At 35.9% G+C, this 18,584-nt stretch overlaps 1 protein-coding gene across 1 annotated transcript; it reads right to left on the reverse strand.

Moving 5' to 3' along the window:
• Positions 1–6,539: 6,539 nt before the first annotated feature.
• On the reverse strand, positions 6,540–12,317 carry LOC141480179 (uncharacterized). The gene is made up of 2 exons (XM_074170062.1): positions 7,406–12,317; positions 6,540–7,342 (listed from the first exon to the last, which is right to left on the reverse strand). Exons 1-2 carry the CDS (start codon positions 7,555–7,557, stop codon positions 6,631–6,633), a joined length of 864 nt encoding a protein of 287 aa, XP_074026163.1. The 5' UTR covers positions 7,558–12,317; the 3' UTR covers positions 6,540–6,630.
• Positions 12,318–18,584: the final 6,267 nt, after the last annotated feature.

The raw sequence follows: 18,584 nt of genomic DNA on the forward strand, positions 1-18,584 counted from the left end.
TCTACTTCAAATTATCCCATGAGTACTCCAATAGGAAGAAAACAATCTTTTGGTAGTGTATCATCTGTGAATAGTGACACGAGCACACTTCAAGACGATATGAGAACAACTCTATTCGAAACACCATCATCGTCCCACATCGATTCCTCGGATCCTGACATCTCACCTGTTATGAATGAAAGTGGTGAAGATGTTTTGATGAAACATTTGAATAATATAAAATCTAGAAATCCAGCATATGATGGAACATTTGGCGTACGTATGGATCCAATTACACAAAAGCTGAAAATGGGAAGTCTAGTGGTGAATTTCAAAGATGGAAACATTTCATTTTGGGATGCTAATAAAGTGAAAAAATATGAATGCGCAGGTAGTCCAGAATTGTATGATATGATTTTTCTGAAGAATCCACAAGATGTTGATAATGAAGAAACTCGTCAAGTATATTCCAAAATATTGAAAATAACGAATGCTCCATATAAACAATATCATCTGAAGAATGGTTTTAAAAATACAAATTCTAAAAAATTTCGTGAAGTTATCAAACCTCTATTAGACTCACGACAATTTCCAATAAGAAGTAGAAGTAAAATTGGTGGAGCACTCAAACGAGTGAAAATGGAGAAAATATATAATTCTAAACCTGTGAATTATGTGTACTGGAATTCACCGAAAGAGTTAGTTGCTCGCCTACGACTATTGGTAGCTTCAAAGTCAGCCGGACATACCGGACATGATAATGAAATAATTTCAATAATTGAAGAATTACGTGAAGAAGGTATAATATATTAACATATTCACATGTAATGATCACTGTCACATCATCATTCAATGCAGTAACATTATCACCTTTTCTCTTTAATCATATTGAAATAGAATGACTAATGAAATAAGTGATGTCAAACGACAAGTTGTTAATGAATTACATAAACCTGCAAGACGTAATTTTCGTAGAAGAATAACCACCATCAAAGGTTTTGCAGATCTATGGCAAATAGATTTAGCTGAACTGCAACCTTATGCAAAAAGTAATGAAGGATACCGATATATACTTGTAGTGATAGATTGTTACTCCAAATATCTGTGGACTGTAGCAGTTAAAGATAAAACAGGTAGTACAGTAACTAATGCAATGAAACATGTACTGAAAGAAGCCAAATACTCCCCCAAACACATACAAAGCGATCAAGGGAAAGAATTTTTCAATAAAAGCTTCTCATCTCTCATGCGAGAATATAATATCAATCATTATTCAACATTTAGCACAAAGAAGGCAGCTATAGCAGAAAGAGTGATTCGTACAATAAAGGCATGGCTCTATAAGGAATTTTCGATGAGAGGTCACCACAAATGGCTTGATATTCTTCCAATTATAACTAGTAGATATAATAATAAAGTTCATCGTACAATAGGTATGGCACCCATCAATGTTGATTCAACAACAAAATTAAAATTCAAGGGTATCAATGGAATTGGAGGAAGACAAAGTAAACCCAAATTCCAATTAAATGATATTGTACGTATAAGTAAATACAAACATATTTTTGAAAAGTCTTACACTGCGAATTTTACCACGGAGCTATTCAAGATTGTTAAAATTAATAAAACCATCCCAACGACTTATAATCTTGAAGATATGAATGAACAGCCGATTAGAGGATGTTTTTACGAAGAAGAGTTATTACGAACCGAGAATCCTGACGTATATCTGATTGAGAAGGTGTTGAAGAGAAGAAAAAATAAAGTATATGTAAAGTGGTTAGGCCTTCCTAGCGAACAAAATTCTTGGATTGATGAATCAAATATGGTTTAAATGTATATAATAGTGACTTTTATGAATAAAGTAATATTAAAGTTCATTATTGTTTTCATTTCAATTATAAGTATGTGAACTGAAAAATATTGCAGCGGTAAACATTGCCCCAGCCATTCGCAATGTTCTGTGTATACCAAACCAAATTAATTGTATACTCCATTCCCGCTTATATTTTTCAACTCACGATATTGAAAACACATTATCATTCCCAAAACTAATCGCCGTCACTTTGAAATGCAGTATCCAACTCTTTTTGCCAATTATCTCTCACTGATAATGCTGTCTCATAAAGCTTAGTCGACTCCTCAAGCTCAGCCTGAGCTTGCATTCTCGAACGTTGATGGAATTGCTTATCTTTACCAATTTTTGAACGGAGTTCATCAGCATCTTTAGACATTCTAGCCAATTCAACCTTCGCTAATGCAATCTTGGCATCTAATGCTTCAAGAGTTTCATTATTAGCATTAATAGCTCGCTCACTCTTTTCAAGTTCAGCAATAGTCATCTGTGCCTTTACAAGACGGCATTTTGCTTTCCTTTTCATTTCCCCAAACCGATGGAGGGGACTGAAAGAAGATAGCGGTTCAGCTTTCAAATCACTCTTCATTTCTTTAGGAGTACCTTTTGGCTTCCTCTTCGATCTGTCACTTTTCGTTGCGGGTTTTTTCTGTCGCACAACACTTTTGGATTCTTTCTTTTCTTTAAAGTCAGTGACAATCGATGAAGATGCCTTAGTAACCTTCCTCTTGATTGTTCTAGATTTCTTATCAACACCAAGAGGAAGGGTAGATGAAGAGTGTTTGAGTGATGATAATTGCGAAACGATCGGATTTTCAATAATAATTTGCTCATTTGGTTCTGGCACATCTGCAAAGTTAACGAAGTCGTTAATATCAAAATCATTTATCGAATCTTGACTCGATAAATGTAATACTGGAATATTTTCAAAATCAGTCTGATCGATATCAACAAGTGGTGAACCATCTTCAGCAATCAATAGCGGCATAGAGCTCATGATTATTAAGGTCTGAGGAATGATATGTGATAGCAATAGAATGTGGATAGGAAAGGTGATGATGTTACTGAGACCTCACCATTTATAGAAGAAAATAAACTAGCGCATGCGCTCTTTCATCAACTGGCACATGCGCTCTCTCACTAAACTATTCACGCATGTAACAATCTTTGTCATTTAAGAGGAAAACTTTGTGTTGCATGCATGTATTTTTAAATGTTAGAAAATAATACAAATAAATTCAAAAAATATATATATATATATATATATATTTATTAATAATAGAGGACAATAACGATAATAAAAAATGAAAAATGTTAATATGTCTCTGTGGATGTGGAACGTTCTTTGACTCTATTCCTCAATAGTTGTTGCTCGTGCGTCAAACACCAACATTGAAAAAAATGGATTCTCCTATTGGGGTAGAGTTGACCAACCTTCTCACACAGATCCCAAGTACTTCTACATACATTGCATACATGATTCCAACAATTCATGGAATATGTATCACAACGCAAACAACGTTGCAGTGGAGTTGGAACGGCAGCACAGGTACCACAAATATTTCTACAGATACCTATATTGTTAAATATTATAGGTTCGGAACACTTCAGACACTGTAACTGTTGTTGACGATAATCCGATTTTGTTCGCTTCGGTGGATGAGAAGAAGGCGATAGTTGAATCCGCAACACGCAATCACTACACATACCAGTACATGGATTGATTGAATCCTTAGGTCTACTTATTTGACAAAAGTAGCACACAATAGCCCCTGCAATCATCATTGGGTAGACACACACTTTTGGTTTTTCATTCCACTCTTTTGGAAACGGCATTTTACTAATTCGATTAGAAATATTAAGAGATGACTTACAGAAACTCTGAATGCTCTCTCCTATACCTACGATCTCTATTTATACAAATCAACATCATGTGGAAGTATAGTGGGATAACTTCTCCTACTATTCCACTCTAAACGAGTCAAGTGGGAGTCGCATCACCTCCTATATAAGTTGACTTGCAAACCTAGAGTTCATTCATTCACTCTCTACAACTGTGAGCAAACAACAACAAGATGAATTCTGCAAAAATAAATGCTGCATTAAATAGAATAGCTGCTGTTGATGAAAACAATTGGATAGACGAATCAGATGATGAGGATGTCAATGTTCCGCTAGAGGAAGTAATAGTTGAAGCAGAAGATGTTGGAGTCGATGAAGATGAGATAGACGAAGTTGAAAACGAGGCCAACCAAAGCGACGAAGATGATGACGTGATGGAGTTTGAGAGGGTCATGGATGAAGAAGGAGATGATGAAGGGATAGAAGCTGACACAACTGAAGGTGATGGTGCTATGAGGATCGGTATGCGAACACTCAATGTCAGTGAGACACTGGAAGATCCCTTGGATTTGTATTGTGCATTGGATGCATACGTATTGATCAGCACAATAGATGGAGAGAACAAAAAACTATGTTGGTGCTGCTTTCGGTTTTATTCGCATAGAAACAATAATGGAGGGTGGTATGCCCATGTCAACACCCACAACACTGTCTCAATTATGGAAATGGGACAGAATTGGTGTGAAGCTTGCGAGAGGCCACTAACAAACTTCACCCGAGTATCTACATGTATTATATGTAATAATGTCCAACCTGTGGCACAATAACCGTGGACCTACTGGTCAAAAAAAAATCAACAGCCCTTTTCAGGGCTACATTATTCACACAAACAGTAGTTAGTTGTATTAGTATTCATAGATTATGTGACAAATGAATACTTTGACTAATAAAAGTCTAAGTTGGAAATTTGTTAGTCTTTGAATATCTATACATTATATGACAAATAAATTACTATTTGTTAGTCTTTGAATATCTATACATTATATGACAAATAAATTACTACTTTGACTGAAAAGTCGAAATTTGGAATTTGATAGTCATTGAATATCTATGCATATGATGAGTACTACTTTAAATGAAAGTTGAAGTTGGCATTTGTCAATCATTCATATGCATATAATGATGAATACTTTCACATACATATATTTCGTTTGAGATTATAATGTTAACATAATGTTAACAATGGTATGAATCTGTTTCTGTTTGAAAGTATAATGGTAGCTCTGAAAAGAGCTATTTTTTTTATTGTTTCAGTCTTTAATTGTAGCCCTGAAAAGGGCTGTTATTTTTTTATTAATCCATGCAATGATATGGACTAACGCTCCTCATCATCAGAAACAATAATTATGGTATCGTCATCTGAATCAGATGATATACTAATGATATCATCCTCATAGTAGTCATCTGAATCAGATGATATACTCATGATGTCGTCGTCGTCATAATCAGCTGAATCAGATGATATACTAATCACATCATCCGCATTATTATCGTCAACAGCATCTATGTCGTCCTGAATACCTTGTTCCACTCGTTCTGCGAAATCATCAGGAAGATCATAGATTCGCTGCAGAAATTGAGCGAAGGTTGTACTCAAATGATCAGACGTTGAATCTATTTCATGTACTTGGATGGGTCCTGTACTCGACATTGTGGAAGAATGATATAGAACTGGGATTGTTGCTATATTTATATTGGAAGAAATGAAATGGAGGGGGTGAAATGTAGAACAGTGTTTGAGATTCGAAAACATCAAGAATGAAACTCTGAGCGATTATTAGGAGAAATTCTAGTGATTATTATGGAAAAAAAAACTAATAAGAGGGAGAGGAAGGGAGGAAGACACTGCCCCAGCCTCGCAGTGCCTCGTGTACACCAACCAAAAAGTGTGTACTCCGTGGAAGGAAAGGAAAGGAAATGATGGACGAGTAGAAGATTATATGTCATCATCGGAATTGAGGACATCATCATCGATTAGGATTGGGGATGGCGGAGGACTATCCTCGATGAGGATAGGGGATGGTGGAGGACGTCTAACGTCAAGCTCGTCATCAGCATCATCACCAGAGTCGTCGTCGTCATCATCGTCGTCGTCGCTACTCATTGGGACAATGTCATCATAAGCAGGGTCCCACCATCCGTCAGGATCTGGATATTCCGAGTCATCCAAGTGTCCTTCGTCACTGCCAGTGACATGCTGAACTTGCATCCTGATGTCGTGATCCCGGTATTCGTATGGCGGACTGTGGGGTTCCGTGGTGGAAGAGACAACCTGTACCTGGCTGTTATCCCAGTAATTGAAGTTGTACCCCTGATCCGGGCAGCTATAGGGTTCGGAGGTTGAATCGGGTTCCATCTCGATGCTAGCTGATCAACTGAATGTTTCATCAGATGATTTCTACTTTTATACTTTCGAGAGGGAGTGGGAGAGGAGTGGAACATTGAGTAGGGGTAAATTGTAGTGTGACATAAGACATATTCAATGAGTAGGGGTAAATTGCAAAGTGACATAAGACATATTCAATGAAAGAGATACTTGAATGGATAAAATACAAATGAAATATACTTGTCGATTTCACTATGAAACATGTCTATTTTTTATTTTTTAAATTTTCTCCACATGAAATTATTTACAAGTGATTAGAGAACACAAAAATTGATGTGAGGTATTTGTCTAGAAGAACTTGGAATTGAAATAAAAAAAATAATAATAATAATAAGAGGAAGTGAAGAAAAATGCTCCAACCATCGCATTGTTCAATGTGTACCAAACCAAAAAACAGTGTACACCCTTATTTCACTTCCTTTTCCTTTATTCAATATAAACTTAACAAATATAAACTTAAAACTACCATAATTAAATACTCCTAACTAACCTAAAACTAATATTATATTTACACTTCATCTACAAAAAGAGTGTCCATAACTGTCACTATTTTTTTGTACAGCTTTATCGAAGAGGTCTCTGCTTTACACCTTTCCTGCAGAGATGCATACTTCCGATCTATTTCGGCCATTTCCTTTTGGAGTTCCCTCCGTCGGTTATCCATTTCAGCCATTTGTCGCTTCATGGTAACCAACGCGGCCTCGCTAGATCGGGCAGCTCGTTCTGCTTTCTTGCATCTCTGCAGAAAAACACTCATCTTTTCACTAACCTCTCCGATAGGCTGTGGCACCAACACCTCAGGATCCGCCGGTGTCGCTGGCAGCGGTGGTAGTCGCGTCACCAACGGCGACAATATCACCAACTCCGGAGAAGGACTCCTCGGAATTTCCACTGCTGCTGGTGCTGCTGCTGGTGTGGAGGCCCTCTTACGAGAGGTCGAAAAACTACCTGCATAAGGATTAGTCCTATTGCAAGTAGCTCGGTACTTTGAAATAGGACCAACCTTTGCTGCAGGTCGTTGGCAAACCTTCTTCACAGCCCTGACTTCCTCCTCCTCCTCGAATAAGTCAGGGCTAGAAGATCTGCACCTAACTCGCGAACGCGAAGTGGTTGGCTGGTCAACCGTCACCGCTCTCGAAGATGCTGCCTCCTCCTGGTCAGCGGACACCGGCAGAATAGACGCCACAGCATTATTCACCTCCTGTGTATTGGTTGCCATTCTGAAAAAGAAGAAATAATACAAAGTTAGTTGATATAAAAAATAACATTCCTAATGTACTTACTCAAATATCAAGTTGGTCGTTGGAACGTACTGCCTTGTTGTGGAGTGGACTGCTCTCGATGAGATGACTTCTCGAACTGAATGTTGTGGAGTGCTCTCCGGAGGGTATCGACTTCGATGCGTGAGCGGTGGGAAAATGGTGGGAGCGCACATGCGCGATGAGGGTAGGGGTGTACATGCGCAAATGTTGGGAGTCGGGGGGGGCGGGGCTTCGGGGAGGGGAGGGGCGGGGCTTCGGAAAGGGGGCGGGGCTTCGGAAAGGGGCGGGGTATCCGAAAAGTTGGTGGCGACGGGGGGGGGGGGGCGTGGCCCTAACGGGCCACGCCCACTGCCTGGGCTCCGCCCAGGTGGGTGGGGCCTCCGGCCCCAGGTAGGCGGGACATCTGGAGAGACATCTACGCCCTCTTCGCGCGCGCGTTCGTAACATAATATGCAACCGAACACCTAACCTAACGTATTAACGTATTAACGTAACCTAACCTAGTACGCTAACCTACCGCTATGCAACCGAACACCTAACCTATCGTATGTATTAACGTAACCTAACCTAGTACGCTAACCTACCGCTATGCAACCGAAAACCTAACCTAACCTAACCTAACCTAACCTAACCTAACCTAACCTAACCTACAGTAACTATTAACCTAACCTAACCTAACGAGGGAATACTAACCTAACACCTAACCTAACGTAACTATGCAGCTAACCTAACGTAACTATTAACCTAACCTAACGAGGGAATACATTCACCATGTTGGTTCCATTAATACATCATCAGTTGGTTTTGGTTTTGGTTGTATTATTCTATGATTTGGATTAATGTTCAGTCCTGGATATCCCAGTCCACCTGATGATGATGGCCTGACTTTATAGTTTCTCTCCAAAACTTCTTTATGGTTTTTCTCCAATACTTCAACTCTCTGTTCCAGTACATCATACTTTTTCATTGTAGTCCCTGTTATGTTTGACATAGCATCAAATTTTTCATTTGTAGACGCTGTTATGTCAGACATTTTTATGTCTACATCACTTGTAAGTTTGTCAAATTTACGAGTGAAAGTTATCCGAGCCTCTGCAATTTTATCGTCAAATGCTTGCCGGGCGTCCCGAGCAATATTGCCTATTGTGGATTGTATTGCAGCTTGTAGGGCTAGAAGTATAACTTCCTTTGCTCCATTAATTTCCCCCTCAAGATATGATACAGTTACACAATCACTCTTGTCAATTGGTTCACTTGTATTTTTCAATATTTTCCTTTGCATGTCATAATGACCATCTTTTGTTAATTTAAAACCATTCCCAGGAGGACCTCGAATGACATTACCACCCCATTTTCTTTTTCTACCAAACTTATCGATTGTTTTAGACATTGTGCACTCTACGATGATTCTCTTCAAACTGATATTTCTGTCATTTACATTATACTATATATTGCAGTAATTGATTAGGGAAATAGAAATAATACAAATAAAATTTTAATCATTTTATATTCATTACAGTAATACATATACATACATACATAATACATTAATATCACATTACTTCTATCATATATTATTAATTATAAATGGCTACATAAATATCAATATTGAATTTTCCGGTTTTGAAGATATTGAATGATATTTCAATCATTGATCTCGGCAGATAATAAATTAATCAATTGATCCAATGGAGTCTCCTGAGATTGTGATTGTTGAATAATATTACTTATCCAACGAATGTTCTCATTTGGATCGTTTTCATAAAATTCAATATCATTATGACCCCAAGGAAGAGTGTGGGTAGTATTCGGAATGATAAATCGTTTATCGTCGTGATATGATAATGCAACTTTATTTTTTAATTCAGTATACATATCATGTAACACGCTTCTAAATGAATTCATCTTTCTGAATATCATACCACCTTGTTCGACGATTTTTTGATAATCTTCGCATGTCAATTCATTCTTTATTACAGATCGTTTAACCCCTTTGGCTTTCTTAAATTCACCATCAACAGATTTCACATAATATGCTTTAGCACCTGTACCATAAAAACTCATGATTGGATCATTTGGAAATTCATCTTTGAAGTTACCCAAGACTGAACTTGTTACTGGAATATTGAATTGGTTAACTATACTGTAATTGGATGTATCAAATCTACTTATGTTAGTTTTTATGAATTCATAAAAATTTTCTGTGTTTACTTTAAGAATGAGCGAGTCGGTATCTGTGTAAAGTAAAGAGACATTTTCATCAAAGTGTTGTTTGATGCATCCATAGAAAAAGTCATACATGACTGTTTTAGATAATTCTAATATGGAAAATCCCAAATATAATGGTTTATCGTAATGAACCTTCACTCTACCCAATTGAATGGCAACGAAATTATCAGTGAAAATTGAACAATTTTTGAAATTTGGTTTGGCTATGAGAGTGCTGGCACCTATATTTTTCTTTATATTTTCCCAATGTGTAACGAGTCTAACATCAATTCGATTATCTACATTCTCCATTGTCTTTCCATACACCGCATTATTCATTAGTTTATAGAAATCTTTAACAGATTTGTTGTTAGACCTATTACGCATTTCAGTATTAAGATCTATATAGGGTTTCATCCAGCATGATTGTTTGAATTTCAATACTCTATGTGTATTCATTACAATCAATCCATTTTTGACAGCTTGCTGTAGATTCCTATAATGAACAATATATTTTCTTTTATCATTCAAATTTGGAATTAATTTGGGAATTTTCGATTGTGTACGAGGTGGTATTATTTTTTCGACTAAAAATGGAAGGTCAGAATGTTTATCATGCAACTCTTGTGGATAATGAATGTCCACTTCAAATACATACCCATACGGACTATCAGTACTCACATCCATCACATCAAGATTAAGAATTTCATTTGGTGTCAACCATGTAAATTCACTTGTTGGTAGAGGTTGTGACATACTGTGACCGTATAGATTTGTTGCATCTAAATATGTAATGAATGTGGAAGGTTCCTTGGGATTATAATTGGGTAAAAATCTATTATTTGCTATATGTTTCCTCTCGCTACATTGACTAATTCCACCTCGTATACCTTTTTGAAAAAAGTGAATCATATCAATGTCAGTTAGTAATTCCAATTCAACATTAGTGAACTTCAACATGGCATCCCATGATAATCCAGGTGCAGTGTAATATTGTGCCGGATCTAAGTTATATATCTCTAAACTTGTGGTGCGGAAATTTTCAAAAATATCACATAGTAGCAATACATCCGACTTCAAATACAAATCAGAGTATTTCCCCAAATTCTGACACTCGAATAAATTCCAAACATTTCTAGCCCTATCATAATCAGTTTCCGATATATGTTCACAATTGAGTTTGTCATAAAACTGATTTTTTGTCGGAAGTAATGGATAATTCAATTTGTCAATGTCATCAACAAAACTATATGGAAATACACCTTTCTGTCTCATCAAATTGAATTTCTCAATTTATGGGAAATGTTTGTGCATCTCCAAACATTGATCGGAGGTCAAGTTTGCACCCAACTTCTCCAACGAATTAGTCATAAATTTATAACTATCGATAAATCTCATTTTGAGATAATTCTTCCTAACCACACCATCTTTATCGGTATAGCTGTGTGTAAAGAGATGCTTCGTGAAAGATATATATTTCTTTTTAGTTTGCGGGATAACATCAACTTTCTCTTTATTCCTATACAATTCTTTTATGAATAAATGACAATCATAACCACTTAAATTATGAAAAATGATAGGTATGAAGTTTGGTATTTTGAAATTTAAATTACATTTCGAGTGAGCGGCATGTGATCTTTTCTTTCCTGTGGCATGACAATGATCTCTTACTTTGACGTCACCATCAGTAAATGCTTTATTACATATACCACAAGTTCTGGCTGCAACAAACTGTTCTTCTTCTTCGACAGTTTGTGTATCCATTGGTTTAGGGTTTCTGAGATGATTTTCATGTATCTCTTTCAAATCATCTTCAATGCTACTCACAAATTTCTGAGCTGCATCTACACCCCTATATGTAACAAATTTTGTCAAATCATCATTATATGAACACTTTATCAAATAAGCAAATGAATATGGGGCATGTTTGAATGTTTTAATCGTGTATGAACTTCCAGGATTTGGCTCATTCACATGAATCGGTTTAAGCACTGATTCAAAATCAGCATACACTACAAATGGCACCCTCATTTGCCTCTCAAAGTTTTCAAACATTAGTTTATTTTCCGCAACCATTCTACCATATTTATTGATCTTTAAATTAGTAGTTGGTGTTGTGGTACTAATGTGATTACAATCATACATATTATGACGTAAAAGCAATCTCTCATCAGAAAAATATATCAAACATCCGTCACAAAAATATTTTTTCTGTCTATGAGCTGATAGTTGATTAGAAACTAATCTTGAAAGATCTTTGATCCAACAATAGTGACCATTACCGGAGTCATCAGTTATAAACAACAAATTGACATGTCTCCGGAGTCTTCTCTGTGAGTATCGCAATGGACCAATCACTTCATACTTCATTTTACCCTTCTCAAATGTACTCTCTAAACCGTAAACATTAATTGAAATATCATTCCTATCTTCGAATATTTCGATACTCTTATTATTAACTTTAACCGGAAAATCCATACCTGTGACATCTAAAACAGTGGAAAAATGTGGATATGACGTAAGTTCGGACACTCGACTATCTGCAGGATATAATGCTGATGTTATAGCCCAAGCAAAACAATATTGATCTTCATTACGAACATTCACAACAGCTTTCTTCCATTGAATACATTGAGGCAGCTTCACATATGAACGTCCTTCCAGTGGACTGTATTTATTAATGTTGACCTCGAGAAACAATATTTTTTCACAAGTCCAACCTGAATTATAAAAAAAAAAATATTACTATCCAATCTTATTGAAATTTTTAAAAAATAAATACCTGAGTCACGATCCTGGAACTCAGTCGTTTGAGCCACAATTACATCACGGAATCCATCAAAAACAGCATTCAAATCTGAAGATTGGTCCACTATTTTATTTTGGGAATTAAATGACTTCGTGTCCCTCGAATCATCAGTCTGAAGAATATAATTCCCAAAAACTTCCATATTCACCTTGATGCTTTTATGGATCCTGATGGCTGATTCCAGTAATTCAATGACCTTCTGCCTAATCTTATTGAAAAATGACATGTAGTCACTGGTTACAATCGAACTCTCCACCCTGTATGTAGCAATGCGGCAATTGAATGCATTCGTTATAATTTGAACACCGTCAGACAATTGAACACATGCATTATTTTTATGACTCATGGTTCTTCGGTGAGAATTCACTTGGCTCATAGGAATTGTCACATTACAACAATTGCACGTATACATAGGTGTTGCATTATCCACTCTCACCCGTTTCACTGCAGGCCCTCCTTGGCAACTCTGGAGCTGATGCCGACGAAGATTATCACTACGAGTGAAAGATTTACCACAGTCACAGGAATACATTTTATATAATAGTTCTCACTAACTCACTTGATGTAAACTGACATAGCCAACACTCGTACGCTTCTTAAATACACTCTGATAGGACCTGTCAAGACGTCATAGCCAACCCCACTTCTCAACTACATGCGCCAAGATTACCTCCCAACTGAATGCGATAACAGATGTCGATATACGAGCAAGCAGTGGTCGTTGCGGTCTCGGAGAGGGTAGACGCTAGGCAAACGGTCCTCGGCTGCCGTTGTGTCACCATCGATAGCGGGGCTAGAGCGAACCTTCATCGCTTCGGGAGAGGTGAGGGCAGACCGATGAATACGCATTTCTCTGCCACACGTCGTGGAGTGAACATGTCGCTCTCTAGCCGTTGAACGGTTATTGCTGTGACGTCACTCCACTACTAACTTGGTGCCCTAACACCGATGGAGCATTTATTACTTGGAGGATCTTCGAAGTATGCAGACGTATGTTTGTACATAGACAAACAAGCACATGATGAAACCCTGTACCGTGCATTCTCCTACACACACACACACATAAACACACAAAATCTCATATGAAAAAAAAATCTGAACGATCCATGCACCAGACACTTCAAGGTCACAACGCCTTGACTTCACTGCACAACAAAAAAACTTCACCAAACAACAACCAATAAAAAAAGCAATTAATACGTCATAGTGGTGGGGGGAGGCCGAGAATCAGCTGTAAACAACTACTTTCATAAATTCAAAAAATATACTACAAAATATTTATTGATATCTAACTATTCCATTAATATATCCACAATTACATTCTACAAGTATCGATACATTTTGCTTCTATTAAAGTTTTTTAAATCTCTATTCTTCAAATTTACCGATAATATAAAGTAGTTAGTTGAACATTCATTAATAATATATGAATTCCTTGTCAGCTGAACTGCAGCCAAATACATATATACTAGTGATCATGAGCGGCTAATCGTCTATATCCATAGCATTTGATGTTTGAGGGACCCCAAGGAAGCGCATTGTGTGAATCTGGAATTATATAACGCTTCAGGGCTGAGGGTAATCTTGTATTGGGCGATGGAATGTACTTGATGTTCATCAGATCGAATCAAATTTTGGATGACACTCATATTCTTTCAATTATCTAAGCAATTCACCTAATTATCGAAAGTAATTTTATTCTCCACCACAGAAGATTTGACTCCCTTTGCCTTCTTGGTAACCCCTACGCATGAGATGATTTGATTAATTTCATCCTCATCATAGCCATCAATTACCAACTGCTGAGGCTTCTTATTGATACCATCCTCCGTCACCAACACCCTAGTTGTATACAATTTTGATCTGAGGCCTACGTAGTCGGTCATCGGAATTGCGTTATTCTCATCGTTCATCATCCCGAGAGTCTTTTTATTTACCAAAGGAACGTTAAATTGATAATTGAACGGGTAATCCGAATTATCGACATCGATAATTCGGATTACATCGAACTAAAAAGTTAAAAATAGTTTTTTTAAATAAGCTTAAAACAATAACGAACGGAAAATACTACTATTATTGTGAAAAAAGCTTGGGCGCTTTGTGCCATATCTCTTGTATATCAAAAGCACGTCGCTTTTTTCACAATAATACTAGTATTTTTCGTTCGTTATTGTTTTAAGCTTTTTAAAAAAAATTTGTAACTTGTTTTGTTAGATGTACTTTAAAAGCTTGTTTTTTAGTTTTTTAAACTTTGGTAACTTTGGTAACCATGTTACCAAAAAATCGAAAGACGTTTACGTCACAGAATATGACAAATTACTGAACTGAATGGCATTTTGTATGATGGTGTTGAAATAGAAAGCCAAAAAATGTTTTTCCAAGAACTATTGTCTCCTAAATATATTTATTTTTCAATTAATGTTGATCATGTAAATGGAACTGTGCAGCTTGGATATTTTGGTGATCTCAATGAAATATTTTTTTCAAACTCATTAATATTCAGTGGTAAAGAAAAGTTCACTGGTAAATAAGATTATTAACATCGCTAATTATCAACAAAGTTAGCTACAGCTACTATACCGGGTGTCCCACATTTTATGTGACAGGCAATATCTGGTTTGTTGAAGGAGATACACAAAAATGTTTCATACAAAAGTTTTAGGAGTTCATGAGAGCTATATTTTGTTATAATATAGCTCTCATCAAATATACAGGGTGTTTGGTGTAGGTGCTTTAGACCAAAATTCCATTTTTTAAAATAGAACGCCCTACGTTCAGATGCTACGTTAAATTCTGATATCATTTCATGTTTGGTTTTTGAAATTCGGTTACGGCATTGTTGAGTTATTGCACTTTTCCTTAAATATAAAGTTTCAAATGAACTTATTTACTCGTACACGAATCCAGTCTATATCTTTTATTAAAGTGAACTAAACAACTACTGAATAAAAACCATTATTCTCACCTCTACGATACGATATCGATATCAGTTGAATATAATATTGAAATTCTTGAGAATGTGACTAACTTGAGGGTGAATTGCTTTATATTGCACAATTTCATCAAGTAGCTTATGCTTGTTGATGCCATAGTAACAAATGTTGTTGAATTGTATCCCACTGAATTGTCAGTCCGATTCAGTGATTCTTTGCAAAACAGTAACTGTGTTCTTTGTGCGAAAACTCCAGTATGCCTTTCGCGTTTAGTCCAAGTGATTGCATTGATATGTTATTAATTTTTGGGGAATGTCAGAAAAACTGCCGTCAAGCACAACGTCTATACCAAGAACGTTTTCCAGACAGACCCATTCCGTCACGAATGACTTTTTCGAGAGTTGTAGAAAAATTGCGAACTGGGTCATTTCCTTCTACTATAAAGCATCGTCATCATACGAGATCTGTTAGAACTGAAGATTTAGAGATCAATGTGTTGGCTTATATTATTATTCATCCACATGTTTCTATCCGTACTCTTGCAGAAGAAGTCGGTGTGAGTAAATCTAATGTACAGAGAATTCTGAAAGAAACTAAATACCACCCATTCAAAATTCAGTTGGTACAAGGTTTGAAACCCACGGACTTCGAACGACGACTTGAATTCATTGCTTGTATTCAGGTAATATTACATGAAAGTCCTAACATATTCAGTCAAATTTTGTGGAGTGATGAATCGCGATTCCACAATAATGTAGTTGTGAATCGACATAACAGTCACTATTGGTCTCAAGAAAATCCCCACTGGGTCCGCGAAAGTAATTTTCAAACTACTTGGGGTATTGATGTATGGTGTGGATTGTTCAATGGCCGCATCATAGGACCTTACTTTTTCAATGAAAATCTCAATGGATTGCGATATTTACATTTTCTAGAAAATGATTTGTACCAGTTGATGGAAGATATTCCCATAGCAGAACGACAAGGAATTTGGTGGCAACAAGATGGTGCTCCTCCTCACAATTCACAGGTTGTTACTGAATATCTGTATAGAACGTACCCAAATAGATGGATTGGTAATAAGGGTCCAATTCGGTGGCCGGCTCGTTCCCCAGATTTATCACCACTTGATTTTTTCCTATGGGGTTAGTCAAAAGATATTGTTTTCACTACTCCCCCTTTGAATGTGGATGATCTGAAAATGAAAATTCGACTATCGTGCAGTGATATTACGCCTGATATTATAAGAGCGACTTGTATGAGAGAAGTGATTCAACGTTTCGAAGCCTGTATAATATCTAATGGGCATCACTTTGAACAATTTTTATGACTTATTTCTAGGTACCTACCATTCTTATGAAATGATTATATTATTTACATTGTTATTAATTAAAGATTTGTTTTCGAATACACCTCTTTCAATTTCGCAATTGTTTCATATTCAAAATGATTCCTGACTGAATTCCACAACTCAAAATTGAAACCATTACTTCGAACACCCAAAATTTTGACTAATTTTCATGTGATCTGATGCAAAGAGAATAATTGTATGAGATATTTTTAAAAATAATAGTCGTTCTCAAGACTTTACATTTTAAGCAATAACTCAACAACGCCGTAACCGAATTTCAAAAATCAAACATGAAATGATATCAGAATTTAACGTAGCATCTGAATATGTAATGATATACAGGGCGTTCTATTTTAAAAAATGGAATTTTGGTCTGTAGCACCTACACCATATACATGTATATTTAAAAATTATATCAAAATATAGCTCTCATGAACTCCTAAAACTTTTGTATGAAACATTTTTGTGTATCTCCTTCAACAAACCAGATATTGCCTGTCACATAAAATGTGGGACACCCGGTATAATAATAAATACCTAGATACTCTAATTCTTTATTTTTTAATTTCTTTAATGAGCTGTTTTCTTGTCTCTATGCCTTCGCAAATATTTCCTCCAAACAGAGGAAGGGTTCAAAGTATTAGCCCCTAGGGAAATGTTCCGTATTTGTGAAATTGCTTCAATATTGAAGAATTGCCCTTTTCGAGCAGATAAATTAGATACGGATGTCTAGCTATTCTGTCACATATGCCGTATCACGGAAATCTAAATCGAATTATACACATTAAATGTGTACAACCATGAGTGTCACCCTATTATATTTTATAACAAAGGAGTGATGGAATAAATAGATATCCAGGCAGAGTCGGCTTCGAATCTCATGAAAATATATCTCAGCTTGGGAAAATAGATTTGTTAATTTTTTGGGAAGTAATTTATAGACATTGAATTAATATTTTACATGAAGCAGTGGGCTAAATCTATCAAAATGACATATTTTGTGTTCCATAGGTAGTGCGAATAGAATAGAAAATGTGAATATTTTGTAATGGTAATGAAACAGTGGTTATTCACGAAAAACATTTCGAACGGAGTGTAATTTAATTTAAAATTCATACTTTCATTGTGAAATATGTAGTTGTACTGACAAGCTATGAATATTTCTAATCTGAATTTGATTCAAAGTAACATTTCTGACTAAAATTAATAATTTGCTAGTTTTCATTGAATCAGTTTCTAAACGTTTCATAAATCAAACTATGAATTCATTTATTCATTCGTTCATTTATTTGATTTACTATTTAAAGGCAATAACCGAATATTCATTTCTATTTCAATATTCATTCCCTTTTTTTATTTCATGAACGCATTTTCTTTATATCGGGTTTCCCACATTCAATAGTCAAATATGTCACTTGATGAATGAGATGTGAAAATATGTTCTTCATGTTGTCTTCAATCATACAAGGTCTTTGGGTGTTTTGTAATGGCATGAACGAATTGAGTTGTGTTTTTTGAATAGAACACTCTATATACAGTTCAACTATATACTTCTTCGTATTATTGAACGTTAAATATTCGAATTCATCCATAGATCCATATAATGAAATATGTTTTTTATTTCTTCTTTACTTTCAAATCTGAAGAAAATCAGAAACAATACTGTAATAAGTTCAGTTCACAAAGGAATATCACCATCATGAGAATTGTTCTGAACGACATTCATTTAAATTACCACAAGCCTGAAACCGAAATTTCAGTTCTCCTGAACACGTAGCTTCTATCATATTTGGTGTTATTTCAAATCATCTCAATAAGAAAGGACAGTGTTTTGAACGATGTCTTCCAGATAACGCTTTACAAGGAAATCGAGTTTGCTTTCAAGATATTCAGTGATAG

Source organism: Leptinotarsa decemlineata, unplaced genomic scaffold, assembly GCF_025532065.1.
Source record: "Leptinotarsa decemlineata unplaced genomic scaffold, Ldec_3_MD MMD2_P_RNA_scaffold_6, whole genome shotgun sequence".
NCBI classification, from domain to species: Eukaryota; Metazoa; Arthropoda; class Insecta; order Coleoptera; family Chrysomelidae; genus Leptinotarsa; species Leptinotarsa decemlineata.

Bases quoted from the DNA above. Each gene is read 5' to 3' on its own strand.
- LOC141480179 (XM_074170062.1), bottom strand. From the start codon at position 7,557: ATGTGCGCTCCCACCATTTTCCCACCGCTCACGCATCGAAGTCGATAC. The intron at 7,343-7,405 runs GTAAGTACATTA...CTTCTTTTTCAG, and splicing joins ACGACCAACTTGATATTTGA to AATGGCAACCAATACACAGG.